This window comes from Saimiri boliviensis, chromosome 18, assembly GCF_048565385.1.
Source record: "Saimiri boliviensis isolate mSaiBol1 chromosome 18, mSaiBol1.pri, whole genome shotgun sequence".
Classification (NCBI taxonomy): domain Eukaryota; kingdom Metazoa; phylum Chordata; class Mammalia; order Primates; family Cebidae; genus Saimiri; species Saimiri boliviensis.
In genome coordinates, this window is record NC_133466.1 from 12,936,968 (window position 1) to 12,951,735 (window position 14,768).

The window sequence follows — 14,768 nt, forward strand, 5'->3', positions numbered from 1 at the left end:
GCCTCGTATTAACTGAGCCTGAATCCTGGTCCTGCCACCGTCCATGGTGTCCTCAGGTAAATGGCTCAACTCCTCTGACCATCAGCTCCAAGTGCAGAACAGGGGACCAGAGTCCCCTCTCTCAGGTTTTTGCTATAGACTGAATGGTGTTCCCCACAATTCATTCATTTGGAGTTAATTAAGGTTAAAGAAGGTGCCAAGGGTAAAGTCCTAATCTGACAGGATTGGTGGTTTTATAAAAAGAAGAGCTGTCTCTGTCTCTGTCTCTCTCTCTGCCCCTCTCTGCCATGTGAGGACAGAGCAAAAAGGCTGCTGTCTGCAAGCTTGGAAGAGAGCTCTCACCAGAAAGTGACGGGTGGATACTTTGATCGTGGACTTCTGGCCTCCAGAACAGTGAGAAAATCAATGTCCGCTCTATGGGCCATCCAATCTCGGGTACTTTGTTATGGCAGCTGGGGTGGCTAAGGCGGTCGTTGAGAGGAACATAAGGCAGTTGGGGTAAAGCACACAACATGGCCACAGCTCACTGAGTGTAATGTCAGTCTCATTCCCCTTTGATCGTTATTTTCTGGAGGATCTCCAAGAAGCTCTCCAGGGACTTTGTAAATATGGGGATATTTCTGACAATAAAAATTCTTACAGTTCTTAACATTGACCATGATCAGGATAAGCAAGACATGGAAATGAGAAGGTGGTTAGAAAAGAGAGGACCCACAGAATAAACCGACACCCACACCCTACGAACACAGGAGGAATCCTGATGTGGAGGATGACGCGATGGAGGGGACCCCGAGGCTAAACTCCGCATCTCTTGTATTGAGATCCTTTCCTGATATGGTTTGGCTGTGTCCCCACCCAAATCTCACCTCGAATTGTAGCTTCCATAATCCTGTGTCATGGGAGGGACCTGGAGGGAGGTAACTGAATCTTGGGAGCAGGTCTTTCCCATGCGGTTCTCGTGATAGTGAATAAGTCTCACGAGAGTTTGCCTGCCACCATGTAAGATGTCACTTTGCTCTTCATTCAGCTTCCACCAAGACCGTGAGGACTCTCTAGCCGTGTGGAACTGTGAGTCCATTAAACCTCTTTCCTTTAGAAATTACCCAGCCTCAGGTAGGTCTTTATTAGTAGTAGGAGAACAGACAAATACATTCTCTAAGCCTCTATTTTCCTCTGAGACAGGCTTACCCCAAAGAGTCCCATCTCTAGCAGGCCTTGAATGATAATCTCTTATGTGTTATATTAATATGTATTTTACTGAAGGTCTCTAGTTTTTGTCTCTCTGAACATAGGCAGGCATTGCTGAAACTTGCAGATGACATTCCAAAATGCATTCTATCTTTTTTTTTTTTTTTTTTTTTTTTTTTTTGAGACGGAGTTTCGCTCTTGTTACCCAGGCTGGAGTGCAATGGCGCGATCTCGGCTCACCGCAACCTCCGCCTCCTGGGTTCAGGCAATTCTCCTGTCTCAGCCTCCTGAGTAGCTGGGATTACAGGCACGCACCACCATGCCCAGCTAATTTTTTTTGTATTTTTAGTAGAGACGGCGTTTCACCATGTTGACCAGGATGGTCTCGATCTCTTGACCTCGTGATCCACCCGCCTCAGCCTCCCAAAGTGCTGGGATTACAGGCTTGAGCCACCACGCCCGGCCAAAATGCATTCTATCTTAAGCTAAGCAGACAGGGTGGTGAGGAAAGATTGTACATATCTTCCCCTCAATGAAGAGGTCCCTGCAGTGTGGCTGGCTTTGGTATAAGCATTTTGGCTCTGCTAATTTGTGAGGGCTGAGTCTGATTGATCCTCATGGGCAAGATTAACAAGGGAATCCTTGGTAACCATCAGGAATAACACTCATGACTCAGAAAGTGGCTCTGTTTTCATGGGGTATGTTTCCTAAGTGACCTTCTGGCTCATTTTCCGCCTTGTTTCCTAAGTGACCTTCTGGCTCATTTTTCTCCCAGCCAGGGTTGGAATTCAATAATCCTAGTTCCTTCCCAAATTTTAGACCTGGGAAATGCATTCCTCAGGTTTCTACTTTTCAAAAGCAAAAAATGTCTGTCTACCCCTAAACAGTGTGGCTTTGTCTGCATGTGTGGTTCTCTTACTGGCCGCCTGGTTGCAACTGTGCCTGAACTCAGGGCCCCTGTTTCTGAATCTTAGAAAGTGGTGGTTGGCATGTCAAACTTGAAGTCATCGTTCTTGAGTTGTCTGAGTGTTATAATTGAACAGCACGTTTATTAACAAGACTTTGGTAAATCCATTAGCACTCTAAGAAGCTTCGATTCATTGACCTACCTCTAATGTAAGCAAAGGCTGCCAGAGAGTTGCTAACAAGAATTCCATCTTTCCTCAGAACCCTCGATCCGCTTGGGTCGAAGTTTATATCTGTGTCATGAAAAATGCAAGACCAATTAATCACAGTTGTTCATAGTTCACCTATCTATCCTAAGAGGCCCCTGCTGCTCCTACCCCAGGTGCTGCTGGAATAATTAAAAGTCACAGAAATCAAATAAATGGGCCTCTAGCTAAATTATGGAAGATTAACCCAGGAAGAGCACTTATTAAATAGTAAGCAGTCCCTGAAAATATTAAAGCATAACAAGGGTTAGAAATTTTTTTAAAGTATTGGTTCCAACTTTAGGTGCCCCTCTTCCGCTTCACTGCAAAAGGGACCAAATGGATTTTCCCATCCTAAAGGCAGGGACGTTCATCACGCCCCTCGGAGGCTTAACAACATCTCACTTTATTTTATTTTATTTTATTTATTTATTTTTTGAGACGGAGTTTTCACTCTTGTTGCCCAGGCCGGGGTGCAATGGCACAACCTTGGCTCACTGCAACCTCTACCTCCTGGGTTCAAGTGATTCTCCTGCCTCAGCCTCTGGAGCAGCTGGGATTACGGGCACGTGACACCATGCCCAGCAAATTTTTGTATCTTTAGTAGAGCTACTAAAGATACAAAACAGGGTTTTACCGTGTTGGCCAGGCTGGTCTTGAATTCCTGAACTCAGGTGGTCTGCTTGCCTTGGCCTCGCAAAGTGCTGGGATTACAGGCGTGAGCCTCTGTGCTCGGCCAATAATATCTCCCTTTAAGCATGAAGCTGCTGTCCATTGTGTGACTAGAGATAAAATAAGCCTCCATTAGGGAGGAAGGGTGTGTTGGGCTACTTTTTTTTTGGAAACGACAGCAAAATGTGGGGCAGATCTCCTTTTAGATCCTGGTTACACTGCTGGATGGAGTTAAGCAAGCCTGTGATGGGACACCCTGGGGGCCTGGGGGACGCCTAGCGATGTCAGACAGGACAGATATCTCTGAGGACAGATGTCTCTGAGGACAGTGCTAGCCCTCAGTCCCTCACTGCAGGGGGACCAGGCTGTTCATGGATCAGGTGGGAACCCTGTTAGAAAAATGAGTGGAGAATGGGTACGGCGGCTCATGCCTGTAATCCCAGCACCTTGGGAGGATGAGGTGGAGAGGCAGCTTGAGCCCAGGAGTGTGAGACCAGCCAGGGTAACGTGGCAAAGCCTTGTCTTTATTTATAATAATAATAATAATAGAAATTAATTAATTAATTTTTTTAAAAAAAAGAAAGAGAAGTGGAACTAAGGAACACGGAGCCTGCCAGAAAGGTCAGGTGACCAGCTAGAAGGACACAGAAGAACGTTACCACTAGTTCTCTTTGAGCTTTTGGACTAGGGGTGCTTTCATGTGTTTTTCATATCAAGCATACTTTTATACTCAGTGGGGAAAGACCTGATACATATAATAAAATTAACACAAGAAAAGACTCTCACCAAAGCCTAACATCTTAGACGCTCTGCTGCGTCTCTGCAAATTCTATCAGGAGCCCCATGGGTTTGAATTCCATACTAGATTTGATAAGAAAGTCCAAATGTCCAACCCCCTCAAAGCCCCACCCTTCCAACCCCATTTACAAAAGCCGAGTGAAAACTAGGCGGGGCTGGGTGCGGTGGCTGACGCCTGTAGTCCTAGCATTCTGGGAGGCTGAAGCAGGTGGATCACCTGTGGTTGGGAGTTCGAGACCAGCCTGATTAATGTGATGAAACCCCGTCCCTTCTAAAAACACAAAAATTAGCCAATGTGCTGGTGGGCGCCTGTAATCCCAGCTACTTCGGAGGCTGAGGCAGAAGAATCGCTTGAACCCGGGAGGCGGAGGTTGCAGTGAGCCGAGATTGTGCCACTGCACTCCAGCCTGGGCAACAAGAGCAAAACTCCGTTTCAAAAAAAGAAAGGAAGAAAGGAAAGTAAGGAGGAAGGTGGCGTGTACAGAGGCACAGGGGCCTTCAGGTCCTAGCTGGCCCTGGTGCCCATGCAGGTTCCAATGACCTGAACTTTGCAAAAAGCTCATTGTGTAATCCAGGAAGCCCAAATTTATTTCTGAGTGGATGTCTTTTCAAAGTGATTTTCCTTTTAGGAAGTGAGAGGAGAACGAAGGGAGGTGTACCCTACTTCTGATTTAAAAAAAAAAATCAAAACAAAGTAAGTCGTGTTCACCATTTGCAACGGTTGGTCAAAGCCTGTCATCACCAGGACCGGTACCTCAAACACACCTCCTGACAGCCCCTTCCATACTAACCAAGGTGTGCCCAACTGTGGTCACCCAGGGGCTGTCTACCTTTACGTTAAGAGAAATGCTGGTAGTAAGCCATAAAAATTACCATATTCACCATCTTTCTGCTTCAAAGAAGGTTTTAGATTAGCAATGGCTGGATCGATCGCTGTGAGTATGTTCTTGGGAACTAAAAGCCAAAAAGAAACATTTTACATACTTGGTATATTTTTTAAATGTGTACTCTTAATATATTTTTTAATGCAATGTAGATAAGATTTTAAAATCACTTTCCAAATCAGTGCAAGAATCACTCACTCTTCCTGTTAGGTACACATATATACACACAACCCAGTGGTATCCACATGATCATCAAACACCTCAGAGAGATGGTTTTAGGCCCATTTTGCAATACTAAAAAAGTAACAAGGCCAGTGCAGTGGCACATGCCTGTAATTCCAGCATTTTTGGAGGCCGAGGCAGGCGGATCACAAGGTCAAGAGATTGAGATCATCCTGGCCAAGATGGTGAAACCCCATCACTTAGCTGGACACAAAAATTAGCTGGACGTGGTAGTGCGCACCTTGTAATCCCAGCTACTCGGGAGGCTGAGGCAGAAGAATCGCTTGAACCCGGGAGGCCGAGGTTGCAGTGAGCCAAGATCACACCACTGCACTCCAGCTTGGTGTCAGAGCAAGAATCCATCTCAAAAAGAATAAAAACAAGATATGATATATCCATCCAATGAATATACCTCAGTAATAAAAAGGAATGAAGGTCAAGCACGGTGGCTCACATCTGTAATCCCAGCACTTTGGGAGGCCAAGGTCAACAGATTACTTGAGTTCAGGAGTTCAAGACCAGTCTGGCCAACATAGTGAAACCCCTTCCATACTAAAAATACAAAATTAGCTGGGTGTGGTGGCTCACGCCTGTAATCCTAGCTAGATGGGAGGCTGAGGCAGGGAAAACCACTTGAACCCGGAGGCAGAGGTTGCAGTGAGCAGAGATTGTGCCATTGCACTCCAGCCTGGGTGACAGAGTGAGACTCCATCTCCAAAAAAAAAAAAAAAAAAAAAAGAAAAGGAGTGAAGTACCGATCTGATACATGCTACAACATGGATGACCCTCTGAAACATTGCATTTAGTTAAAGAAGCCAGCCACACACACATACAACCATCTATTATGTACTTCCATTTGTATGAAATATTCAGAAAAGACAAACCTAGAGACAAAACGTAGATGAGTGGTTACCTGGGAGCAGGGGGTGGGAATAGGGGAGTGATGGCAAACGAGCACAAGGGAACTTTGGGGGATTGTGAAAATGTTTGGGTTTTTTTTTGTTGTTGTTGTTGTTTCTAATTTAAACTGGAGAGTAGCGACGGTTGCACAACTCAGAGTTTACTAAAAAAATCATTGAATTGTATTCACTTGTAATAGAAAATTTAAGGTAAGTAACACTTCAATGGAGTGGTTAACTCTGGGCTGGGCGTGGTGGCTCATGCCTATAATCCCAGCACCTTGGGAGGCTGAGGCAGGTGGATCACTTGAGGTCAGGAGTTCGAGACCAGCCTGGCCAACATGGTGAAACCCCATCTCAATTAAAAATACAAAACTTAGCTGGACTCGCTCACTTGAACCTAAGAGGTAGAGGTCGCCGTGAGCTGAGATTGTGCCTTTGCACTCCAGCCTGAGTGACAGAGTAAGACTCTTGTGTTAAAAAAAAAAAAAAAAGAAAGAAAGAAAGAAAGAAAGAAAAAGAGAAAAAATAGGATGGTTAGCTTTGAAGATGAGCTTTCCCGGACTTAGTAACGCTAAATGACTGTGACGAGGTCAAAATCCACCGCCAAATTCTCCCAGCTCCCACTCTTCTGCTTTCTGCCCCAAGCTCTTTGCCTCTGTTTCCATCATAAATCTGAAGAGAATTTGAAGACTATGCTAGAGTGATTTGCTAAATGTTATCAGAAAGAACTACAGAAAGATGCAGGTGCGGATGGCCACCTGACCAATTCCTTTGAAGGTGTTTATGACTCTGCCGAACTGACCCTAAGAATAAGCCCTGGGAGGTCAGAACCGCAGCCAAGGCAGCCGGCAGAGGACAGCACCCGCAGGAACAGCGGGCAGGCTGGGGGAAGGGCGAGGAATCCAAATATTCTTGCTGCAGAAAATGGCTTATTTTTGTTTGTTCATCAGCCCAGCCGAGATCTCAGAATAGTAGCAGGAAGTAGCAAGAAAGCCAAAACAAACTGCAAATTCAACTACACCGCTTTTTTAAAAAAGTACGGCGGTGCGGGGACATCTTCAATAGCAAGAAAACCTCGTTTCCCTTCTCGGAGGGCTTCACTAAGTTCTTCTGGGGATGTCCCCGGACCAATAACCACAGGACATTCCTAGATTGTGAGTTTTCCACTTACAGGAGCCTCTGGCGCCTTCGAGCCCATCAGCAGCAAGGGAGACTTTCCAGGGAGGCCCACGGAGTTGGTGGAGGTGGCTGATGATTTCCAGGGTCTCTGAGGAATGTTCCTGGGCTGTCCACAGGGACACTGATCCCGGGACCATGGCAGCGCCCGAGAGCTGAGCTGAGCTGCTGCAAACTGCTTTCTGCTTTAATTACCTGTCCTTCATTTCTGGGCCCTGAAAACGATGCCCTGATTTCCTGGCAGCAGTGAGCCCAGGAAGGGTCATCTCTCCCTGCCAGGAGTGGCACTTCTTTCTCATGTCTGTCTCTTGGCATATTCTCAAACTACAAGAACAAGGAGGGCCTTGGCTCTTGACAAATGCCAGAGCCTTCACAGTTTGAGAAAGAATCAGAATTTTGTAGAGGAGCTCGGAAAGGAAGGGCATTCTAGGATGCACTTTGCAGAATAACCAGGCAGTCAAAAGATGAAATTGGCTGTGGATGCCACAGGCCACTGCAGGGAATGTGCGCATCTGCTATGTGAAAATGGCTCTGAGATCCACAGAATCTTCTAAGACCTTTAAAATCACAGGTATCCACACGCTTCTCAGATTTTTGCATCTCTTTGTTTTAGACTGGTTCAGAACGAGGTTGGGGACTGGGTAGTGATAGGTCACTGTCCCTCTCCACTTCAGATACGTTAGTGAGAACACTAGGAACCACTCTTCGTGGAGCTCCTACTGTGTGCAGGACCCTGATCTCAGCAGTTTACACCAGGGCTGTCTTCCTCATCAGCGCCTCTCCTGTCCCACTCAGCACCTCAGTGTCTCGGCTCCACCCGCCCATCCCCAAGAGTGCTGCTACTGTGCATACCCTAGTGTTCACCCTAAGGGAGAGTTCTCTTTGGAAGATGTAAACCACCCCCACTACAAGCTAAATTAGGCCCCCTCCACTGTTACAGTCTTCTGCCCTTTCCTAAAATAGCATTTGTCACAATAGGTCATGATGATGTATCTGGCTATTTGTTTACTGCCTGCCTTTCTCCCTCAACTGTTCACCCCATGAAAACAGGACTGTGCCTCTCTCTCTCTTTTTTTTTTTAATTGAGATAGAGTTTCACTGCTGTCACCCAGGCTGGAGTGCAGTGGTGTGATTGTGACTCACTGCAATCTCTGCCTCCTGTGTTCAAGTGATTCTCCTGCTGCAACCTCCCAGCTAGCTGGGATTGCAGGCATGCGCCACCACACCTGGCTAATGTTTGAATTTTAGTAGAGACAGGGTTTTGCCGTGTTAGCCGGGATGGTCTAGATCTCCTGACCTCATAGATAATTTTGTATTTTTAGTAGAGATGGTGTTTCGCCATGTTTGCCAAGCTGCTCTCGAAATCCTGACCTCAGATGATGCACCCGCCTCGGCTTCCCAAACTGTCGGGATTACAGGCGTGAGCCACTGCCTCCCGTCTGTGTCTCTTTGTTCATTACAAAATCCCTGGCACCCAGCACGGCTCCTGACACAAAGAACAATGCGCTGAATGAGTGATGGAAGGAAGAAGAGCTTGAAGTGGGACATGTGACCCCTAGGCCCTGAAAGCTCATCTTCATCTCAGCATTAGTGATACCATTTGGCTCTGGGTCCCCGCCCAAATCTCATAACTCCCACATGTTGTGGGAGGGACCTGGTACGAGATGATTGAATCATGGGGGCAGGTCTTTCCTGTGCTGTTCTCTTGATAGTGACTGGGTCTCACGAGATCTGACGGTTTTAAAAACTGGGAATTTCTCTGCACAAACTCTCTTTGCCTGCCACCATCCACGTAAGATGGGACTTGTTCCTCCTTGCCTTCTGCCATGATTGTGAGGCCTCCTGGCCATGTGGAACTGTAAGTCCAATTAAACCCTTGCTTTTTTTTTTTTTTTTTTTTTTTTGTAAATTGCCCAGTCTCAGTTATGTCTTATCAGCAGCAATGACAACAGACTAATTTAATTAGCTAAGGAGAGCCTCAGCTATACTGTTCTTGCCTCATCCTTGAAAGCGCACTAGAAACTGCACCTTTTACAAAAATGTTTTAGTAAATGTTATTGTACAGAACAAACAATACAGAACGATTCTGTAATGATTTTTTCTCCCACAAGAGCAGAAGTGAAACCAGCAAGTTACTTATAAAAATATTTTAATTAGGACTCTAATAAGATAATTTGTACCTTCATACCTTGTCTTCTGAGTATCTACATGGGGAGAGGTTCACCTGAAAAAGTTTTCCCCAGGAAACCCGTGGTTTCTTGGCTCAACTGACCCATTTAAAAAAGTCCACCTATATCAACTTTCTGCCTATCTGAAGAAGATTTGTTTTCTTTGATCTCATGTCGTGTGTTCACAAGCTTCTAAAATGTTTGCCAAAATTTAAGTCTGCAGGATGGGTTTTCCCTTGACCCATATTCTTCCATTCATTCCAAACATTATCTTCAGTGGATAGAGTTTTCCCACTTCCCATATGATTTCACCACCTGGAGCTAACAGTGTTTTACTGAAGCCCAGACACTTTAAAAAGCAGACCATCCTGTCCAATGACATTCATCCCATTGGCTCGCCCACAGCTGTCAATACAGAGCATCTCTGGTTCTTTATTAAAAACCACAAATTGGCTGTAGATGAGATCTCCGACCTGCACATTTGGTCTGTTTCTTTTAGTTACACCTTCAAATGCCAAGTAAGACAAAGAAACTGGCTCATTCCCTCCAACATCAACTTTGAATATATCTCCAGATTTAGCTGTCACTGTGCCCATCAACTGGTCTCCTTTCATTGGAACATACTCTGTTCCCAGGGCTACGGTGGCTCCAGCCCAGAGTTGTCTCAGCTTTGCCGGTCCTCACCTGAAACTGCACCTTATTTGGAGGCTAAAGTCCTTCATCTTTTTTTGTGTTTTTTAGATGGAGTTTTTTCCCTCTTGTTGCCCAGGCTGGAGTACAATGGTGCAATCTCGGCTCACTGCAACTTCCACCTCCTGGATTCAAGTGATTCTCCTGCCTCAGCCTCCCGAGTAGCTGGGATTACAGGCATGTACCACCATGCCGGCTAATTTTGTATTTTTAGTAGACATGGAGTTTCTCCATGTTAGCCAGGCTGGTCTTGAACTCCCGACCTTAGGTGATCCGCCTGCCTCAGCCTCCCAAAGTGCTGGGATTACAGGAGTGAGCCACTGCACCCAGCCAAGTCCTGATTCTTATTCAACACTCAGATGAAGAGGCCTGAAACCACTGGAACCTCAAGAGTGGTCCATATCCAGTCTACCATCCTCCGCTCTACCAGGTGAACTATCCAAGGATGTACTCAGAGTGACCTTTTTGGCCTCTCAGGGAACCTCAGCCAAAATGTGCCTCCTGCTCCCTAGAGCTGCTTAGACATGGCAGCAGGAATAAAGACACAGCAGGTAAAACCATTCTTCCTGTAATGTAAGAGTGGGTGCCATTATTTGGGTAATACATTTATGTAGTCACTTCATACCTGTGACAGCATTGTTATTGCAGAGAATAGCATTTTTAGTTCAGGATATAAAAGTCTGAGGATGCAATGGAATAGTATTAGGCCACCAAAAGGAATAAAGTACAGAGACATGCTACGACATGTATGAACCTTGAAAACAGATGCTAATTAAAGAAGCCAGGCATAGCACACCACATATCGTAGATCCCATTTCTGGAAAACGTCTAGAAGAGGCAAATCCATAGAGACAGAAAGTAGATGGGAGGTTGCTTGGGGCTAGAGCAGCTGTAGTGGGTGGATTTGGGGGGCTGACTGCTAAAGGATACAAGGTTTCTTTTTGGGGGGATGAGAATGTTCTTAATTTGTTACAAAAGTAAAATGGCTAGGAATGTTTGGCAGGGGAAAAAGAGATTTCCAGGAGAATAGGTATCAGGTTCTTCAATTATAATGTTCTTTGCTTTTCATTTGCTTTTGCGCTCATTTCAAAGAAAGAAAGAAAGAAAAAACCAGTCAACAAATTAGTATTATAAACTAGAAATCCATAGTATCCTCAGAAAATAATAAACTGCTGATTTGCTTTATGAAATTAGAATCTAAACAAAGAAGGCATTTCATTTTATCATTTAAAGACAGCAGGAAAACAAAGATATGCTGTTCTGTAATGTTTTTATTATTTTAGGGTAAGCATTTGATCTGTTGATTCAACACCGTGAGTCTGTAGATAAAATAGCCCTTGGCAGTCCAGAGAGTTAGTCATTTGGGAACTAAAAGCAGTCCTGGAAGGATACACAGGAGACACACACCACCGCCGTGAACTCGCATGACATCTCAATACATTTTAGAGCCTCCTAAGAACCCAGATGAAAATCCCTGCCCTCAGCGACATCAGTTTACCCCATTTGGTTGTGCGTTCTCCACCCTCCCAATTGGCTGCCAATCCGATTGCTAAAGGTGCTTTTACACAAATTTTGACCAAAGAAAATTCTATTGCTTATCTGACATGACTATCATAAACAAGAATAAGAAAGAGAAAAAGGGCTCTCAGGTACCTGGGATGACCAAACAGCTTCAGGAGGAGCAGCGTTTGGCTTGTTCTGGGCAAACTCCTGCCATTCACGTGATCACCACCCTCCCCCAAAAGAGACAGCGTGTTTGGGCAGCTGGTGGGGTGGGGGTGTGTTCTTACCACATGCGTAGGTCACAGTGAGGTATTTTTTCACGCCTGGCAAACAGGGGCTTCCAAAATGGTGATTGTTGACGACGATTTTGCATCTCTGCTTCCCATAGCACCTTCGGGATAGGACTTGCAAAGCTGAGTAAGACAAGCAATCTGAAAGGCAGGAAACACCCAGAAGAATTTCACGGTGCATCCTACACAGGGCCACCACATAGCCTACGGCATTCTTGGTAAATGAATATGCTGAGCTGGAGTCAAGTCAAACGGACAGTTTCTCTGCTTATTTTCTGTCTCATTAAAGTACCCCAGCTGGGCAGAGCCAGCATCACGGTCCTGTCCGGTAAGTCCTGAAGCTGGGTTTAGTGTGCTGTGCTGGCACCATCTTGAAAGCTTTTATTTTTTTATATTTTGAGACTGATTTTTGTTCTGTTGCTGGGCTGGAGGGCAATGGCGCGATCTCGGTCACTGCAACCTCCACCTCCTGGGTTCAAGCGATTCTCCTGCCTCAGCCTCCTGAGTAGCTGGGACTACAGACACGCCACCACGCCCAGCTAATTTCTGTATTTTTAGTAGAGACAGGCAGATCACATGAGTTCAGGAGTTGGAGACCGAGCCTGGCCAAGTCTATAATCCCAGCACTTTGGTAGGCGGAGGCAGGCAGATCACCTGAGGTCAAGAGTTCGAGACCAGCCTGGCCAACATGGCAAAACCCTGTTCTCAGCACTTGTTTGCTGAGAGACTATTTTTGTTTTGTTCATTATCTAATTCCCACACCTTGCCCAATAATAAAAAGTATTCGGCTACTACAGTGGGCCAGGTGTGGGAACTACCCTATGAGATAGGCTATTTGTAATACATACACACTTGCGCGCGCGCACACACACACACACACACACGTCAATTTTGTGGCTGAGAAAGTGGACACAGGGAGGGTCAGTAACCTCACACAGCTAGAGAAGAATGTGGCCTGTAGGTTGGTCTCCAAGCTCCACGATCCCGGTCTCCATGAAAGGGTGGGTGAGGGACGGATCGGGGACAGTTTCAGACCTTAGGCTGCAGGGCTGCGGAAACAGTGGTCTATTGAGAGGTGCAAGGGGACGTTGTTAGAAGCAGGCAGTTTGAAGGACAAGATCATACATTCATTAAAAAAGAAATTGTCCTGCATGTGAGGTGGGTCAAGGTTTTGAAGAAAAGGCTCAGATCTGGAGACGTGCGTGAGGGGTTCATGCCCAGAGTGCCCAAGGGCTGGTGCTGTGGAGACGGGCAGCTCAGGGAGAGTATGAAGTCACAGTGGCAGGGACCCTAGCCACACAGGGTCCTGCGCATGTCTGCCCTCGAACAGTTCCCAGGACCTCTCTCCAGTCTTATGCTTGTCCTTCACAGCCAGGCTTCTAGAAAGGGTCTCTGGCCAGGCGTGGTGGCTCACTCCTGTAATCCCAGCGCTTTGAGAGGCCGAGGCAGTGCATCACCTGAGGTCAGGAGTTTGAGACCAGCCTGGCCAACACGGCGAAACCCCATCTCTACTAAAAATACGGAAATTAGCCAGGCATGATGTATGCGCCTGTAATCCCAGCTACTCAGGAGGCTGAAGCAGGAGAATCACTTGAACCTGGGAGATGGAGGTTGCAGTGAGCCGAGACTGCGCCACTGCACTCCAGCCTGGGTGACAGAGGAGCTCAGGGTCTCGATGCCTCCACTGCATCTCCCCCACCCATCCTGTCCCCTCCCCTCCTTAATGTGCCCATGTCCACACACACCCTAAAACCGATCCCTTTGAGATCACAGGGACCTATCACCATCCTGTCCAAGAGATGAGGGCTGCTCCTAATTGTTCCCTGCCTTTGGAACTTCCAGTGCCTAAATGCCCATGTTGAGGGATTTCTCACTGACCCCAGCTCCCTTGTGCCCATCTCCCTGGCGGTCTCCGATTCCTCTATCCCAGTACCCTCTGCAGGCCTGCCCACCCAGAGTAAGCTCTTTCCTGTGCCTGGTCCAAATTCTGATATATTTTTGAACAAGGGGCTTTGTGTTTTCATTTTGCACTGAGCCCCACAAAAGGCACTGGGTCTGGGCTCTCTTCTCCTTCCTACACACTCCATTCGGCCCCGAGGCCATCCCTGTCACTACCAACCCCTGAGAGCCGAGGCCCAGATCGCCACCTTCAGCGCTGGCCATTCCGGCACTCCGCCGTGTGCACTGATCGCCTTTCCTCTTTGCCGCCTCCTCTGGCTCTTCACCTCCTATCTGTACCCATCGTCTCCTCCTCCTCTCCCGCCACAGCCTCAGTTCCAGCCCTGCCAGTGTTGCAGCAAGTCTTCTCACTGGACTCCCTTCCTCCACTTTCTTCCCTTTGCTCTCCACTGTGCTCTTTCTTTTCTTTTCTTTTTTTTTTTTTTTTTTTTTTTTGAGATGGAGTCTCATTCTGTCGCCCAGTCTGCAGTGCAGTGCTGCAATCTCAGCTCACTGCAACCTCCGCTTCCCAGGTTCAAGCAATTCTCCTGCCCCAGCCTACCAAGCAGCTTACAGGTGCCTGCCACCATGCCCCGCTAATTTTTGTATTTTTAGCAGAGAGGGGGTTTCACCATGTTGGCCAGGCTGGTCTTGAACTCCTGACCCCCCAGTGATCTGCCTGCCTCAGCCTCCCAAAGTGCTGGGATTATAGGGGTGAGCCACTGAGCCCAGCCCACTGTGCTGTTTATAATCTCATCACTCGCTACCTGCTTAAGATCCCTACCACCCGTTTGACCAAGTCCAGCTCCACAGAACTGTGCACAAGAGCCCACGTGCCTTACCTTTTCTACCTTCCTAGCCTCTCCACAGCTGCTATTCTCCCACCCCAGCCTATGCCACAGCCCCCAGGTCTCATTGCAGCCCCAGAAAGCTAGGCTGCAATTCTTGTCATCTCTTTATCTTTGCGCGTGCTCCTCTCCTGCTAGGAAATCCTTCCTTCTCCGCCGTCTTCTCAGTTGTACCGTCTCCTGCATGGTGGTCAGCGGTTCCCTCTCTCGGCTTCTACTGTTCTGTGTCCTGCTCTGACTGCGTGGCTCTACTTATTTGCTCATTCCTCTGTCACCAGACTAGAGGGAGCTTCTGCTCCCAGCACCTTACACTGGTCCTAATGCTTAGAAAATGCTCA

The 14,768-nt window shown here is 46.9% G+C and overlaps 1 protein-coding gene and 1 pseudogene across 5 annotated transcripts in view; both read right to left on the bottom strand.

The window, feature by feature from the left end:
* The window catches only part of EVA1C (eva-1 homolog C), a 110,392-nt gene that overhangs the window by 13,260 nt on the left and 82,364 nt on the right, over window positions 1-14,768 (bottom strand). For 3 of the 5 annotated variants that reach the window (XM_039480565.2, XM_039480558.2, XM_003927664.4), the window contains 3 exons: window positions 11,642-11,785; window positions 4,683-4,763; window positions 2,298-2,387 (listed from right to left, as the gene is read on the bottom strand). In XM_039480565.2, the coding sequence (XP_039336499.1) occupies window positions 2,298-2,387; window positions 4,683-4,763; window positions 11,642-11,785 (315 nt within the window). The remainder of the gene's footprint in view (window positions 1-2,297; window positions 2,388-4,682; window positions 4,764-11,641; window positions 11,786-14,768) is intronic. The other 2 variants (XM_039480560.2, XM_039480563.2) reach the window with 2 other exon arrangements.
* On the bottom strand, window positions 9,289-11,277 carry LOC104651349 (exosome complex component RRP40 pseudogene; annotated as a pseudogene).